At 38.6% G+C, this 17,023-nt stretch overlaps 1 protein-coding gene across 5 annotated transcripts in view; it reads left to right on the top strand.

The window, feature by feature from the left end:
* The window catches only part of PIK3CG (phosphatidylinositol-4,5-bisphosphate 3-kinase catalytic subunit gamma), a 35,931-nt gene extending 23,821 nt beyond the window's left edge, over positions 1 to 12,110 (top strand). For 3 of the 5 annotated variants that reach the window (XM_055807547.1, XM_005242326.4, XM_027793772.2), the window contains exons 8-11: positions 1,987 to 2,117; positions 2,707 to 2,818; positions 4,788 to 4,945; positions 10,073 to 12,110. In XM_055807547.1, coding sequence (XP_055663522.1) covers positions 1,987 to 2,117; positions 2,707 to 2,818; positions 4,788 to 4,945; positions 10,073 to 10,354 — 683 coding nt within the window. In that variant the 3' untranslated portion in view covers positions 10,355 to 12,110. The other 2 variants (XM_027793773.2, XM_055807548.1) reach the window with 2 other exon arrangements.
* The last annotated feature ends 4,913 nt before the right edge of the window (positions 12,111 to 17,023 follow it).

The following is a 17,023-nucleotide window of genomic DNA, read 5'->3' on the forward strand; positions in this document are numbered from 1 at the left end:
ACTTGCGCTTCTGTGTATGACTGGTAAAAGATCGTGCCCTATTCTCTCTCCGTTTGACATGGCCATGTGTTGTTCATGGCTCTGCAAGGCAATTATCACTACTTACTATGCTGCGTCACTGCCAAATTTTGAGAAGTTCAATCTGGCACTTAGTTTAAGAGTCACCTGCTTTAGTACCACAGATCCTCAGAAACACGTAGCATGGTGTGTTTACTGCTCTACTTCCTCCCAGTTAAATACAGCCCAGCTGAGATCCTCTCTCCAGTTACTGAAGCCTCCTCTAGGGCTAACCAGACCTACTGAGAGGCATGTCTGTATTTAGAAGGATTTGCCAGTGGAGCTGTACTATTCCAGCGGATAATTTTTTTTACCATGCTACCTTTGAAGTGTTTACTTGGGCAGAATAAGCTGCACAACATTCTCTGTAGGTTTTACACCACTCTTGGCAGTGCAGTGAAAAATGATCAGTAAAGGGTTTTCATTAACAGCTGCTTTAAAAGCTGGGGACTTTTCACACTGCTAATCTGCATGGTTATCCTGGGAGAAGTTTTAAATGCAAGGGGAAGCAGAAGATGCCTCTTGCCACAGCTCTGCTCCCCTGAAATCCAGGAGCTGTTGGCCGGTAGAGGGAGATTTGTGAGCACAAGCGGGGAAGCCTTTTCCACAGTTGGAATGTAATCTGGAGCTCACTCCCAGGAGGAAAACAAGAGCTTGACAAGCACAGACCAAAATGCAGAGCTTTTTAATTTGGTGGTGTTGGTGATGGGTTTTGGAGGTCGTGTTTCCACAGTATTTTATTACAAACAAATCCAGGCCACTGTCAAGGCAGAAGAAATACCTCCGGGGGTATTCAGCTATGAATTCAGCCATGTGTGGAAGACAGGGGCAGGAAGAGGTTACTGTGTCATTACTCTGTTACTGAAAAATTTGCACATAATTCAGTAATTTCAAAAGAGTAGGACTGTGAATAGATAGAAATTCATCCATTTCAGAGAGAGTCAAACTGAAACCAAATGAGAAACTGCTTTGAAACACTTTGGGAAGAAATGTTTGCTTGCTTATCTTTGAGCTGGAGCTGAAGCCAGACTTTTACCTAGAAGACACTACTGAACTTGAACCAGAGGAAGAAAATAAAGTATTTCCAGTTACCAAATAAGTTCAACTAAAATCTGACCTTCTGCCATACAGGTATGCCCAGTATGAGGGCAGACTGCGTTTGCTGGTCTTGGCTATAGTGCACAGTTGTGTTGCAGGGCAGAGTTGCGTTGCAGCCTCTCTTTCTGCTTTTCTCTGTAGCCTTCATTGCATGCCATGTTAGTATGAACAGTACTTGTTTCTGCATCATATTCCTGTGATCTGCTGATTTGCTTTTGCAAGGATCTGTTCAGTTTAGGGACTGACCTCTGGGCCCCAACAGCCAGAGCTTTCCATCAGCAATACTGCTGCTGTACCTCACTGTGTCATAGTGTTTCTGAACTTTCTGTGCATATGCACACGTAAGCTTAAATTGGATTTATCGCAGGAAGCCCAGCTCTGTTCCTCTGCCACAGCTCTAGCCACACTTGCATCCCTATGCTGCTGCAGTGCTGCAGTGTCTCTTCAGCTGCTCAAATCTGTGAAGTTGGAGAGAAGCTGGTGAGAATGTGAATGGTACACGGGCTTCTGCAGGGGATCAAAACAAGAGATAGTTCCTCTCCTTGAGAAAAATCTTATGCAGAGGGTCCCCACTCATCATCTGACTCTTTCCATTTTAAAAGGTTTTAAAGTCTCCTGGAAGAGTTTAGGATGCCAGGCTAGTTACAAGCTCTGGCTGGTTTCAGCTGGGAATGAGCAAGAACCACTGTTGATTGTAAAATAAATTTCTGCTCATAACCTATGAATTTCTGCAGTTGATTTTAAAACCAGAGTTTAAAATTTAATTTTGCATATTTATAATATGTTTGATATAAATGTAATAACTTATAACTTCCTTCTTATTTTCTCTAGGAATGATTGAAATTGTGAAAGATGCGACAACAATTGCCAAAATTCAACAGAGTACAGTTGGCAACACTGGTGCATTTAAGGATGAAATACTAAACCAGTGGCTCAAGGAAAGATGCATGATTGAAGAGAAGGTGAGTTCTTTGAATTTTTAAGTAGGATTTTCAAATGCACCCTACTAATTTAGGAGCATGGAGCTCACATGGTTTTCTTTGTGTTACATGAGTTTGAAAAATCCCTTCATTTTCCCTGTACTCAGCCACAGGTGTCTGTGAAAGAGCCTTTAGCATCTAGCTGGCAGGAGAGCTGCTGAGGAGCAAGATGCTTTGGAAGTGACTCCTTTGTCCATAGTATTTAGAATTGATACATGAGGGGCAAATTGAAAGGATAGCTAAGAACACTGAAAGGCAGTGTGGTTTTAGAAGACTTAAATACAGGTTTGGGTGCTCACAGTTCCTTTGCTTATGTAGGTCCACTGACCTACTAGAGCTTTCTGACAGCTTTTTTTCTCATAAAGTGTAAACAACTATATGCTTATTTTATTTGTGCTAAGGGATAGGAGCCTTCTCACACGGTAATCCCAGCTGTGCAACAGTGTATTTTAAAGGACAGGTTGTCTAACTGTTGATAGGTACGTGTTGACAGAAGGGTACATGACTTTGAGAATGACTGAATTTAGTTTCTAGCATCGAAGTATTAAGCATCTCTAAGATTTGTTTTTAGTTTCAGGCAGCTGTGGAAAGATTTGTTTATTCTTGTGCTGGATACTGCGTGGCAACCTTTGTACTTGGAATAGGAGACAGGCACAATGACAACATTATGATTACAGAAACAGGTGAGTTATTTTTTGAGAATTTCATAGAAGTGGGACTTCGCTAGATTTATCTTTCATTTTAATAAATAATGTATTTAACAGTGCATGAAGAGACACAATCCAGTTCTGTCAGCATTGCTTACAAGTTCAGCTCCTCCTGTGACATAGAGATGTACAGGCACCCCTTTTGGCCTTCAGGTTGGCTCTAGTTATTTACCATTCATAACGGCATTCTTTTCAAAGGACAACTTTGTTACAGACTAACTCATGAGGAGTAACACTGATATTTTTTTCTTAGTGTCTAGATCTAAGATCTAAAAGCTAAAAAACTTTAAAAAGCAGACAGCTGTTCACCTGTCTGAAGTGTGGATGTGGTTCTGACAGCGTTCAGTGGAACTGTGTCTGTGTCAGAATTCAGATGTTACTGGACTATTTTCACTCTGAGGAACATAATTGATTTATGTACCTTTGTAAAAAATCCTAGAAGGTAAGCGTACATGGAATGTATTTGTTTTGCTACTGGAGTCTGTGGGATGGTTGCAATCCTCCCAGAAGAACTGCAATTTTACAAACTTTGGTAATTATTTCTGTTGCCACACGTTGGTTCATCCTTAATTTTACTGACCTCTGGAAGCCCTGGAAAGGACCCCAGAATGAGCAATACATATGGAGGAGTTTTATTTAGTCTAAGAAATTCACTTCCAGTTTCATGATCCCCTTACTTCATAAGCGGTCTTTACATAATGCTAAGAGACAGAAAATACTTTTGAGCTTAGTTAGAAGGCTGTATATTTAATATTAATCATATTATAGTTAAAGTTTTACCAGTTGAAGGTTAGAGAGAAGATGTACCCTGAAGGCAGAAATGAGCTAATTGAAGAGTACAGTAAAAAAGTTCCCCAGAACTCCTTGAGGACAAGAAGACATGAAAATGCTTTAATTGCAGCATTATATATAACATAATGCGATGTTAGTGGCCATTGGCAGAAAATAAGGGACAGTTCAGTAGAAAAAGAGACAGAGAAAGAAAGGTTATTCTGTTGTGGCCAGGAGCAGATTTGCCTTAGAATCTTTAATGGGAGCTGTCTTGAGCAACAGAAGCCAGAAGGATTTCAGTCTGAGAGGTCTACAGAGCGTGTCAGATTCGGTAGGTGGGTAGGACTCAAAAACTGGCTGAAATGCTGGAACACTGAAGGATATTCCACTGAAGGATATCCACTGAAGGATATCCACTGAAGGATTTTGAAGGATGTAACACTTGGATGAGTGTTAAGTCTCGCCTTACATCATTTGATGTCTTACCTTTTTTTTTATACATGTACCACTATTACAAATCTATGTTTTTAAGTAATCATACTCTTTTATCCTTACATCTTTTCTGCCAGTGAAAGTAATAAAGTAATTTGAAGAGCAGCGGCACACTCCAGTCCTGTAGGTGTAGTGGCCCTTAAAAGGGGAGTTTTTCATCATTTTCCTGGGAGCTGACACAACCTCAAGGTTATCCAAAGGGTGACAATGCACGGTACAGAGTGGTTTAGAAATCAGTAATGCAGGTCTGTGAGGAAGAAGCATGTTCTAGTGACTGAAGCCAAGGAGCTGGATAGCACCAGAATCCCATGGGTATTTGAAATGTAATCCACAGCCTTTTCCATGTAGTGGTGTACTGCGAGGTGATTGTTAAGGTTCTGCGGCACAAGCTTTCCTTGGTTGATTTTTGAAAAGCTGTTAAGTGTATGGTTAGAAAATACAGCAGTTCTGCCAGGTTTTTAACAACTGCCAAAGAGAAATAAAAAAGTAACTTTGCCAAAAGGACAGAATTATATATTTAAACAAAAAGAGAGAGAGAGAGAGAGAACAGTCTTTTCTGCTGAACTAAAGAGTAATCGTGTATACCCCAACAAAGAGTTTTTAGAATTATTGTCGATACAAGTAAGTGTTCCTGGCAGATTATTGTATTTGAGCCTAACTGTGACTTCTTCTCTTTACAAAGGTAATCTTTTCCATATTGATTTCGGTCATATTCTTGGGAATTATAAAAGCTTCCTTGGAATTAATAAAGAAAGAGTTCCTTTTGTGCTGACTCCAGATTTTCTGTTTGTCATGGGGACTTCTGGAAAGAAGACAAGTCTCCATTTCCATAAATTTCAGGTAAAGAGTGAATATCTAGCTGCAAATCAATTAAGCAGTGTTTTTTTACCCTCTGAAATGAACATTAGTGCCTTAGTATCCAAAGGTCTAGGCTCCTGGGTATTATGTTAATAAAATTTACTGAATAATAATACAATTCCAAGATATTTTAGGCCAAGCTAAGAGCAAAAATTATCAGTAGGATTATGGGAACTAGAATTCAAACATCAACAAAGCCACAATGAAAAGATTCAGTTAGTAGCCGACCAGATAGGCTGTCCTTTCTTGTCTTGATTAAAAATACTTTGTAGAGGGCTTCAGTATTTGTGCAGTTGGAGGAGACTCAAAGCACTGAGCAGAGCCTTTTGTGTAGTACGAGCAGGTGCGAGGCATTCCTCAGCTGGCTCTATCGTGTTATTCCCTCCTGATTCTGCCTTCCTGTTCTGGGGCTGAGACTAGTGCATCTGAATAGAAATCTGCAGTGACCCTAAGCAGTGTCAGGTTCTGCTTTTGTGAAGTGGATGGACTTAACGCTCTGGAAGAAAAGAATGGTGTTAAAGATCTGTTCCATTGCAGCTTCTCTTTGAAACTGAACCCCTCCAAAACAGTTGCTATTTTTCAAGCTTGTGTAGGACCTGGCCAAGGAGGGAGCAAAGCAAAATGTTCTTTAGTATGTTTAATGAAATGGCTAGAGCATGGCTGAGCAGGAGTAAATGGATGTCTGCGGTGTTACTCCTGTGCTTATCATTAGGGTCTTTAAATTCTTTAAATAAATGCCTGATTTAGAAAGCAGGTTCCCTATAATATCAAAAGAAAAAGTTTCCTCCAGAGGGTGAGTCAAAGCAAAAGCCTGACTTAGGTGTTCTGGATTTCTCGTGGATGAACCAGTCTCTCTGTCCTTGTAAGGAGTCTGTTTTTCTAACTTGAGTACCTAATTAAGGATAGTGAATATGTCACTTTGAAGATATACATGACTGGACAGCAAACAGCAAAGCAGTTGTCATCCTTGAGCCCAGACATCTGAAAATAACTAAAGGACCAGTTGCGTTTTTTGAGTCAGTTTTGCACAAGGACTGGTTTTATCACAGTGCAGGTGTTTCGAAGGAGGCTTGTAGCTCAAAAGATTTAAAAGCAGGGTGGTTTTGCTGTGGGAGGGGAATGCTGAGCCCATGCTCTCAGAGAAGCCTGTGAGCTGTGCTACCTACAGGAAAGATACTGCTGCTGCAGCTGTAAGCTGTGTGCAAGTGTGGGGCTGAAACACCACTCTAGGGTATGTCATTTCATAGAAGACCTCTGTTCTGGAAGCAGAAAATAACTGAAAATGTGAAACTGCGCTAATGGAGAATTGGAAGGCTAGCAACCTGTTAGTGTCCGCAGTGAGGTGATGGATCGTCCAGCTTTTTATAGAATATCTGACCTTTACTTCAGCAGCCCAAGTACCAAAAGCCATAGGAGGTGATTTTGGTCTTAACCTCTCTTCCGTAAGCCATGCCTTCATCATACACTCCTGGATTTGACTGGATACACATTTTGTTAGTCTGGTACACGTTTCTAAATACTGCTACCATCCCACTAATGTGGATGGTTTAGGAATGCCGTGATAGTGCCAGTGTCATTTCTGCTGGTGTCGTTAACCAGATGAAAGGTGATTGATGTGCTTTACCTTTGTGAACTGTGACCGTGATATGTGACCTGGTCATTTTAAGTGGATGATTTAAGCACAGGCAACAATAATACCAACCAAAATGTGTAAGTTCATGTACAATTCTACTACATTAGATACTGTTTATAAACTTCTATTCCAGTAGTACATTGAAAGGCTTTTCTGTCTTAAACACCAATAAAAAGTTAAAATACTTCCATACAAGTAAAATAGTAATACAGAGCAAGATCTGCATCGCATATTTTTTGATAAAAAGAGTATGTTTTAATTATATAGTCAGAGTACAAAAATAAATGAAATATAGCTTCACTTTTCAACTGGCTGATTTCATCATGTTTCCGAATATTGAGGGATTCATGCAGTGTGCCTGCTGACTCATTCATGTATTAATGGAAAAGTCTCACCATTTATCCTTCATTAATTTTTAAGAGCATCTCTCATTAATTTGTACTTCAACTACATTAAAATAGGTTGTACTTTAGAGGAGTCCTTTGTTTTTTACAGGCTTCAGTGGTTTTAATATTTTAAAATATCTACTTTAAAAAAAAAAAGTATTTCTCTGTCATCTGTTGGATACAGTCCATACAGATGTGTTAGCTATAGCTCTTGTTGCAGGTGTCAGAGGAGGCTAATTAGACAAATAATTAGAACAAACAGTGTTGTTCACTGCAACAGAGCATAGTTTGTTATTAGTGAACTTCTAAAGCTGTCAGTGGCCTGGCAACTTTTCTGGAACTAGCAATAATGCTCATTCCTATAAGCTTAATCTAAATTTTGCTTCCCTTTTTGTTTGTCTTCACTGTGATGGTTTAATGAAAATTAGAGGCCAGAGGTTATTAATGACATCACAGAAATGCTTAGTAGGAAGCAGTATTTGATGGTCTGTTGTCCTAATTGCAAAAAATGTATTTAAGCATGACTTAATCTGAGAAGACGAGTGTTTTTCTGTTCCATCTATGAATTTTTCAGCTGCCTTAGTACTGTCCAGATTTCTCTTGCTGTGAGTATCGTATGTGGTGGCATTTCCTTTCCAGCCTTTAGCTGAAACCCATGCAACTCTTACTCCTATGTGCATGTGATTTTTTCACTTCTTACTTGTAGAAACCCTTGAGAGAACCTCATCTGAGATCTTTGTAGTCTTTTGAGCTTTCTCCACCTACCTATTATTAGTTTGCCTAAAATTGTCTTTGCTAGTTTTTGCATTAGATTTTGAATGCATTTGTATTCATTATATTTAATTTAATTCATTCATTTTCATTCTCTGCTGACTTGATAATAGACAGCTGTATTTTCAGTACTAATCAAATTCTTCTATACCATTTGTTTACAAATCCTCATGTGTTTGTCAAATAAAGGTGACAGAAAGCAGAAGGGTGTCCAATTCATGATTGAAAAATACTTACTTGTAGTACGCTGTACAGGGAAGGGATGGCTTATAAACAGAACTTGGACACTTTGTATTATAAAAATGTCTGACCTTTAGGATACTAATACTTTGAACAGTTTCAAGCTCTCAAAATAATTGGGTTTTTATTTTCTGTTGGACAATGGGATTTTCGTTTCTTCTCATTTTGCCTATGGCTTATGATTAGTTAGCAGCTTCCTCCTTAACCCCATGGTAAACATCTACATATCCATGACACATAACCATGTGTTATTTTTAGTTCTCTCTGCCTCTCTCAGAAGTGTAAAAATTAGTTTTCTTGGAAGTTGTTAATTCAAAATTCCATTCAGTTCCTGTCTGAATAAATAACTGTAACAGGCAGATACAGATTTTTTAAATCTTCTGAATTCCTGGAAAGACTGCCTTTGAGATGCAGTGATGCCAGGTTCTTGACTGCATAATTGTTTTACTGTCTCAGACACCGCAGTAGTGAGATGCATCATCCATAGAGAAATATAAAACCTTTGATATAACTATAAAGAGCTTTCATCCCTTTCAAGGGGAACAAAACACACACTAACTCTTGTGACAAGATTTCCCTGTTTGAAGTTGATAATACATAAGTAGAATTTGTTTTTTTTTACTTTTCCCCTTGGTGTCATGGAAAGAAACTAATCCCTGTGATAAGATGATGATGGTTTTTGTTGCAAATTGTGCTTTGACCATTGCGATTTATCTTCTGCTTCACTAGAGCTAAACTAACATTAGAGATCATAAGTATGACCTTATTTCAGGACAGGGTTTATTTGGAAACAGTGAAAGATTTAAGGGCCCAGGCAATAGGAAAAAAACAACCCTACAGACAGATCTTCAACATATCATCTTCCTTCCTTAGTATCTTCCTAACCTGTCTGGTTGGTTGTCCTGGTGTTGCTGATAGGAACAGTGATAGATGTTAAGACTATTCGGGTACTTAGTGTTTCTAAGGAAGAAAGATACCATAGACCTTGTCAAAAATAAACTGTGTTCTAGAGGGCTGATGAGATTTGGTGAAACTTTACATGACAATATTTGGATTTCTTAAGAATTATTTAATAAATTCATGTACATTTCTGGAATTATTAAATTGGATATTTAATTGGTTAAAAATTAGCATTGCTTAAGCTTTGATTTTAATAGCAACAACTTTCTTAGAAATATTTTTAACCTTTTTACATTAGTGCATTACAGGCTCAATTTTCTATATATGATTGATTTCTTTGCATTGTATTCCTTAAGATGTTATTTCTAAAAGTAAATGAGTAATAAATTTAATATAAGACATAATAATGTCAGTTTATGTATTAGTCACTTAGCATTAAATATTCTTTTAAAAAGCATTGCATGTTTTTCCAAGCTGCAGAATTTTCATTCTTCTAAAGGTTATGTTGTTAAGCACAAATTACTTATATGTGGAAGTGAAAAAGCTATAAAAAAAAATATCTGTGGAATCCAGTATGACAGTACATAAACATAGAAGTCCTACAGCAAGGCAGCGTGCTTGAAAACTAGAACTGTCAGATGGAAAAATTTATCAGAACACCAAGCCTGAAAAATCTTCTCCATTAAAAAACCCGTCACCTCTGCAAAGTTAATAGACGTATATATGAAATAAAGAATGGTCCCCTGGAGGTACTGCTTTATTCAGTATCACTTGCCAGCTATGGTCTTTAAATGGGAACATACAAATTGGAAAGAAAGATAGTGAATTATTGCTGTCTATTTTAACAGCCACAGAAAGAGATTATATGACAGGTAAATTAATTTGAAGTTTTTGTGAAGCTAAGGTTTTATGCTTTAGCAGTTAATATTATTAAAAAGAGCCTTTAGTTTGTACGTCAAAACAGTACCTGTTGCCCCAAGGTGTGGTGATGAATGAATATCAAATGACAGATGCAGAAGTTTGCTTCATGTTTCTGCTCAGATGAACGTTTCTGTTGGGTCTCCTCTCTCTGATGTACTCGAGTGATTCAGTAGTGTTGGTTAATGAGAGTCCTGTGAAATTCCTACACCATCCCTCTCAGTTCACTCATCAACTAACAAAAAATCTTCTCTCTTGTAGGATGTATGTGTGAAGGCTTATTTAGCTCTTCGACATCACACAAACCTGCTGATCATCCTGTTTTCCATGATGCTAATGACTGGTATGCCCCAATTAACCAGCAAAGAGGATATTGAATATATCCGGGATGCACTGACAGTAGGGAAAAGCGAAGAAGATGCCAAAAAGCATTTTCTTGATCAGATAGAGGTTTGCAGAGATAAGGGCTGGACTGTGCAATTTAACTGGTTTTTACATCTTGTGCTTGGAATTAAACAAGGAGTAGAAAAGCATTCTGCTTAATATTTTATGTAAATTAACTGTGGGTGTGAATAGGAGGTTAGTTAATCTACATGTTATTTATGAATTTTGAATAAATGAGCAGTCAAAATTGCATTTACTTTGCTGGCAGTTTAAATGGATCTTCTAAAAAGGCAAGGACTTTTGCTCTGCCCCTCCAGAAGATCTTCCTGCAGTTAAGATTTTATTTTTTTTTAATGTCTAATGACAGTTCAAGTTGCTGGATTCTTTTAACTAGTTGCTTTGCTGATGTTGCCTGCATTTTTCTTGTTTTCTTTAGTAATAATTTCAGATAAATATGAAGGAGGAGCTTGAGTAAGACGATAACCTGCAAATTCAAATAGCGAATTCCCTGATGTTACCTCAATTGTTCATGAGGGTCAAGTCCTTCAAAAGAAGAAGAATCTATTTAAAATCTGTGGTTGTATTGAAATCCCTGTAGGCAATTCGCTTCTTTCTCGGGATGACTTACACTCAGGTGTTGTTCACCCACATCCTTCTCTTTTGTCCCTTCCTTAACACTTTGTCCTTTTTGGTTTTTAGTATGTTGTCAGTAGAAAACAGCTTTGGCTCTACCACTAGAGGAAATTACCTTACTATTATTGTAGTCTCCTGACATAGACAACTGAGCTTGCCTGTCCTGCCAGGAGAACATCGTAGTTACCTGGAAGTTCCTCAGGTTTGAACCTGAAATTTTGAAGGTTTCATTTTGAAAGTTTTTTACTGTACTTTTGAATGAGGAATGTCCATATTATATCGCAGATTATATTCTTACTGTAAAGTTATTAAAATTCCACCTGTATAGTAAAAGCTTTGTAAAAAGCAATGGTACTTCCTTATTCCTCAGAGAAAACTCCTTATGTAAGAGTAATTGACATTTTACCAGATATTTGAGAAACCCAAAGTTATTTATTCTTTGGTAATATATTTTCAGGATATACCTAGAAGAAATTAAATGTAATCTTTGAAATTGTGTATATTTTGCTATTTATTTTTAAATTCCTGAAGAGACTATACTACTGAAAAACTATTTATGAAAGAAAAAAATCCTTATCTTTAATTTCAATATTTAAACTTAAAAGAGGAAAAAATGGGCAGTGTTAAGTAGAATTGTAATTTCTCTACTGTAGGATGCTTGCAAATCATCAAGTCTGCCTATGGTAGGAAAACAAAAAAAATATATAGCATGAATTAGTCTTCGACTTGAATTACTATGGTATACTTCCTGCTAATTGATCTTTACCAAAGAGAGAAGATGGCTTACACTATTGCTTTTTTGCACTTGTGCCCATGTAATTTCTTCTTTCATTGTAGTGTTACATGGGTTTTACATTACATATAAATGATTAACTGAATTTTTAAATTCTGTTATCATTTGCTTTGATCATTTCACAGAACTTAAGATTTTAACTACTGCTACCACTGTTACTACTGAGTGTGTTCTTGAAGGATTTTTGGTAAATGTACTGTAATTGGTGTCTCAGTTATGAGATATAGTCAATCTATTCTTGAAATGTAGATGTTTAATTGGTTACTGTGCACAATTTTTTTTTTGATGATGTATATGGTAAGACTCTAGTTAAGGAAATTTCAAAAGTTAAAATGTAGACTATTTTGTTGTTCTGTTACATTATAATTCTGTGCAAGATAGGCTTAAGACCATACTAAAATATAAACTAAATGGTGAATATTGTCTGTAAAATGATATTTTTTAGATTTGTATTTTCTAGATCTGAAATAAATTTACATGTTCTATTCATTTGATTATCATTAATGAATAAGCAGCTTAGCCCCAAATACACATAAATATTTTATGTTCAGTTACATAAAGACTATGTAACCTCAGTAAGAAATCATATTCAAAGTCTCACACAGAGGAATTGGTTTAGCTCCACATTAATAACTCCATATGATGTCAGATAACTGAATTTCAATAGGCTGTCATATTAGAATTGCAGTTATTATAATTGTAAAATGTGAATAGAATATTATCACATTCTAAGACAACTTTATTGATTCCTAGTTTATTCTATAAAGAAAAATCTGAAGATTTTAGTAAGGTCCTAGTTTTAAAAAGCAAATCTACTGCTAAATTTAACTGCAGCATGGGGAAATAAATGCTAGTCACAACTTCAAGGGAAATGGCATTTTTGAAGCAGCCTGCATTTGCAGAAAAGATCTGTGAGAGATCAGCACCCAGAGGAAAGCAGTTTAGTCCTGCACTAAACCGATGATTTTTATCAGCAGTTTACAATGTTCTGTACCGAATTGTATACAATGTTTGTTACAGACATCTGAAATCCTCTGTGCTGAACTACTTAGCAGACTTTTGCATTGCTTTCCTTGCCCGTGAAGCCCACCCTTGGGCTGCCTGGGCAGAGCTAAGCTGCCTTGTGCCTTCCTTTGAACACCCCTTCTGCATCAGGCATTGGGTGTTCGCCAGCCTGACTTCCAGGAGATCAAAAGTAGCTGCCAGATCTCCTTTTTACCTACAGAACAAGCTATTAGGCAGCTTACCAGCACTTTATTTATAAATAACTGTGCATTCATGTGGCTGATTTTCCTTTGGCTTTCATGTGCTTCTGGAAACCTCCACCCGCACTGACTGTTTTCTGGCAAGCCCTGACACAAAGGAGAACAACGCAGAGATGTGGTTTCAGGCAGCCCAGATTCAAGGCGAGTGGAATTGCTTTTTGGGTGGTGAGGGGGTGGGCATGAGTACATGTCTGCCTGTCCCAGTGCAGCATTCTGCGGTGGCAGCTATGTACCCACGGCCTCGAAAGCTGGAGCTTTAGCACAGCCACCACTGCTGGAGCAAGAGTCTGAACCACGTTTTCCTGAGGTTGGGCCTGATGTCTTCCAGTGCATAAACACACCAACTCTTCAGAATAGCTGTGTGACAAGGGCCATAAAACAGGAAATGTAAATTAGTCACTGACCACATTTTGCACAGGCTCTAACACAGCCTGCAGAGAAAGAAAATTACTAAAATTTCTGAGCAGGTCTCTATTATCATCCTTGTTTCCTGTTAGCCTCAAGATTTTTTTTGAAAAGTATTTTTGAGGGCTACTTTTTCTTTAAGACGTATTATATTTTCTTGGTAGTCTAATTTTGTGTTACTACTCTGTTACTAACAGTGGCAATTTGTATCTATTCTTAAGAGTCAGTGCCTCGAACTCAGCTATGACTTGACCTGTACTTTGGCTCCAGCACAGAGATGTCGGTTAGTGATGAGTGTGTCCCTAAGGTTCCTGCCTAATTATATTCCAGGACAGGATGAGAAGTTGAAATGGACCTCAGGTGTACAGTGTGATTATATTGAGATTAAATACACTGGTTGCACTTGTTAGAGGTATTTAATCTATCATTAGCAGGATATTTAGTCTTATTTAACACATTTAGTATAATTTCCTCTAAAATGTGACCGATTATACAGAAATACAGATATGAACAACTGACGAGAAAAAAAAATCAATGGAAATTAACTCTTTTAGGGTATTTTTCATTATAAACTTTTTTACTGTCTACCACCAGTGTTCTGCAGATCCCCCTGAGTAGTCCTAAGGATTATGCAGATTACAGACTCTCTGCTGATGACTTTCTAATGCAGTTTGTGTAAAGTGATTTTGAAAATAAGAAATAACTAAAAGAAAAATGTGGGATACTAAACTGTCTGCAGGGCCTGGTGGGCCCTTTGAGTCTTCCAGTAACACTGAAGTATTTTAAAAACAGTGATGTGCTTTCATGAATTTTCTGATTGCAATTTATACAATATATGTTGGCAACAGCATTCCAGAAATCACCTATTCTGGACAAAAGTCTGCAGAAAGAGGTTCCTGCTGTGCTCACCCCACTCCACATTTTGGAAGGAGGATTGGCCAGAAAAAGTGCTCATGTGTTTTTAAAGTGTGTGGCCCATTTACAGAAAATAAGATTCATGCTGCAGAAGAGAAAGCAGTTCGTCTGCAGTTACACCATTAATAATAATGACTAACCAAAGATACAATTACATGGTTATAACCGTGTGAGGTTTGTACATTATTATGCTGTTAGAGAAGAGAGGCGTTGGCGAGCGGTTCTAGTAAAATACAGGGAGGGGGTCAGAAGGACATGGCTTTTCCTGGCTTTTTGAGCATCAGTGGGGGGTCTCATACCTGGTGAGAGAGAGGCTGGTGTCCTGCCTGTTGATGATGAGCAAGTGGGCACTTGACAGGAAAAACTTCCCTTCCTGCCCCTGGGAATGGTTGTTTCAGCGGGTGCATGGCAGCACTTGACATGGCAAGAGCCCTTTGCATACTGGAGATGGCAAGTAGGCAGTGTTTAGAAAAAGATGTAGCGCTTCTCAGGTGTTCTCTTGGGGATGCAAAAGAAGAAGCTGTCACTTTGGAAACAGCAGCAACACAGTGCCAGAAACACATGCCAGTTAATTTTAGCTACCAAGAAAGACCTACGTATGGCAGAAGTGCTATATCTAGTAAGTATGAGCACAACCCACGCTTTGGTGCAATCTCTCTGGTATTCAGCAGTAGGAGTCACGGTTTGCAAGTGTTGGTCACACCCTCAAAGCTGTAGTGTCTATGGTCAGACTTTACCACCGACCCATTTATTAAAAAACAAATGGAAAATAATCGTATATAGATAGCAGCATTTCTTGAAAAGATAAACGTAGAGTAGATACACAAAGTTCAAATCTAATGTTATGAAAAATAACCAGGGTAGATCCCTGAAAGGAGGAAGAAAATAGAAATGTTAATGGCCCGTCATACAAAAGAGTTTTAAAACTATAGCTCAGATTTTGTATCAGATCCTCCTTTGCCTTTGAATATGTCTTCCTTTATTGAGACTAACTAATTTTCCTGCAAAAGGTTATGAGGGCTATGGCTGTTTAATAAGCCAAGAAATCTGCTGCCACAATGCAGTTCCATGATAAAGACTTCATTAACAAATCAAGATATGGCCAGAGCTGAATTTTGCTCAGAATATTTACTGTTAAATTAGTTGAGATTAAAAAAAAAAAACTAAAACCCAACAAAAATCAAAGAAACCGTTAGTCTTGTGCTTCTTGCCCAAATCAACCAGCAAGTGTCTGGGATTGGCATTAAATACATCACATGGAGAAGTTATTTCCCATCATGATGGAAACGCATTTTTCTCTGAAGCTTCTGGAGCTGGCCCTCATCAGGGACAGGATACTGGCCTGGACAGACTCTGGCTCTGATGCAGGATGGCAGCTCTTCTGCTCAGCTGTCAAATGTCTCCGCACAAAAGAATCTCAGTGAGATAAGCAGGTCTCCTCAGGAAATGCTTTCCCTCCATCCAAAGTTATCCTTCATTTTGATGAAGTTCATGACAGCATCTCTGTTTTAAAAACCTGCTTGTTTCCCACAGAATATAATGTATTTTCCAAATCTTATAAAACAGTAATTCTGCCTGCCTGGAGGTAAAAATATCCAGAGATCTCAGTAACTTCAAAGCAGCCTGAAACCAAAACACTGTAGGCAGGGACCTTTCAGTTCAAGGTGATGCCTCATGCAAAGGCAGGCAATTATTTTTTCATGCCACCACAGACCCTGCATTCTAGAGAGAAGCCAATTCGCTAAATATGGGCCCTTTTCAGGGTGTCATTACAACAGCACACTGAAGTGAAGGTGAAGAGTGGCTTCTATGAAAACCAGACACTTGAAGGTCCCGTGGAGACTGACACCAGCTTCTGGGGACTAGGTGGCCATTGGGTGCAGCTGCATCTCTCCCAGGGCAACAGGGACCCAGTAGCAGCAGCCTGGGAAAAAATGGGTGTTAGAAGTCAGGGTTTATGCACCAGGATGTGCTGGGTGCTCTGGGGCTTCGAGGCAAGGGTAAGCATGTTGCACTGAAGGCCCGACAAAAGCCATTTGATGACAGATTCTGGCCTCATCACTCAGGTTTTCTGAAAAAGGGAAGGCAGACCCCTGACCCTCCACCTGAGGGTCGCCCCCCCTTGAGGGCGCTGTGTGAGCAGCCAGCACCACCAGCCGGGTTGAGACCTCAGCAGATAAGGTACGTTACTGAAAGGACCCTTTCATGGGATGCATGCAACTGCTGTGCACAACTGCAGTTTGTTAACTCAATGTTAGTTAAGCATCCCTCTCAAGGGTTCAAGGAATGCATCTCTTGGAAGACTTTTTCCTCAAGTCTCATTTATTCCCACTATTCTCCTTCTATTATTCTGCCCCTTCTTTCTTTTGTAAATGCTAACATGAGCTCTTCAGAGATTAGTGTGTGCTTAAAATCCCTTATTTATCCTTGTATAAAAGTTTGTTAAGTTTTCACTGTCTCCTGGAGTTCTGTGTTCCCACAAGCCATCTAAACACAAGCAACAGTGTATAGTGTTAGGATTTAAAAAACGGACCAAGAGGACTGTTTTCACAATGTTGTTAGCACTAGAAGAAAGGGACCAACTATCTTCAAGGGGGCTGACACACAAGACCCTCACCCCAAATCGGAGATTAAAAACAACCTAACTCATCAAGTGTATTCTTAGAGTGCTGACTACTTTCACTCCCTTCTTTTCTGTCTCTGTGTACACACAGTCACCTTATTCTGAAAAGCCAGCTGTGGGTGTGCACATAAATACACACCACTCCGTGGCTGCTCCGATGGTGTCTCCTCTAACCCTCCACCAGTCCTCCGAGA

The sequence above is a fragment of the Falco peregrinus genome, chromosome 6 (assembly GCF_023634155.1).
Source record: "Falco peregrinus isolate bFalPer1 chromosome 6, bFalPer1.pri, whole genome shotgun sequence".
In the NCBI taxonomy this organism is placed as follows: Eukaryota; Metazoa; Chordata; class Aves; order Falconiformes; family Falconidae; genus Falco; species Falco peregrinus.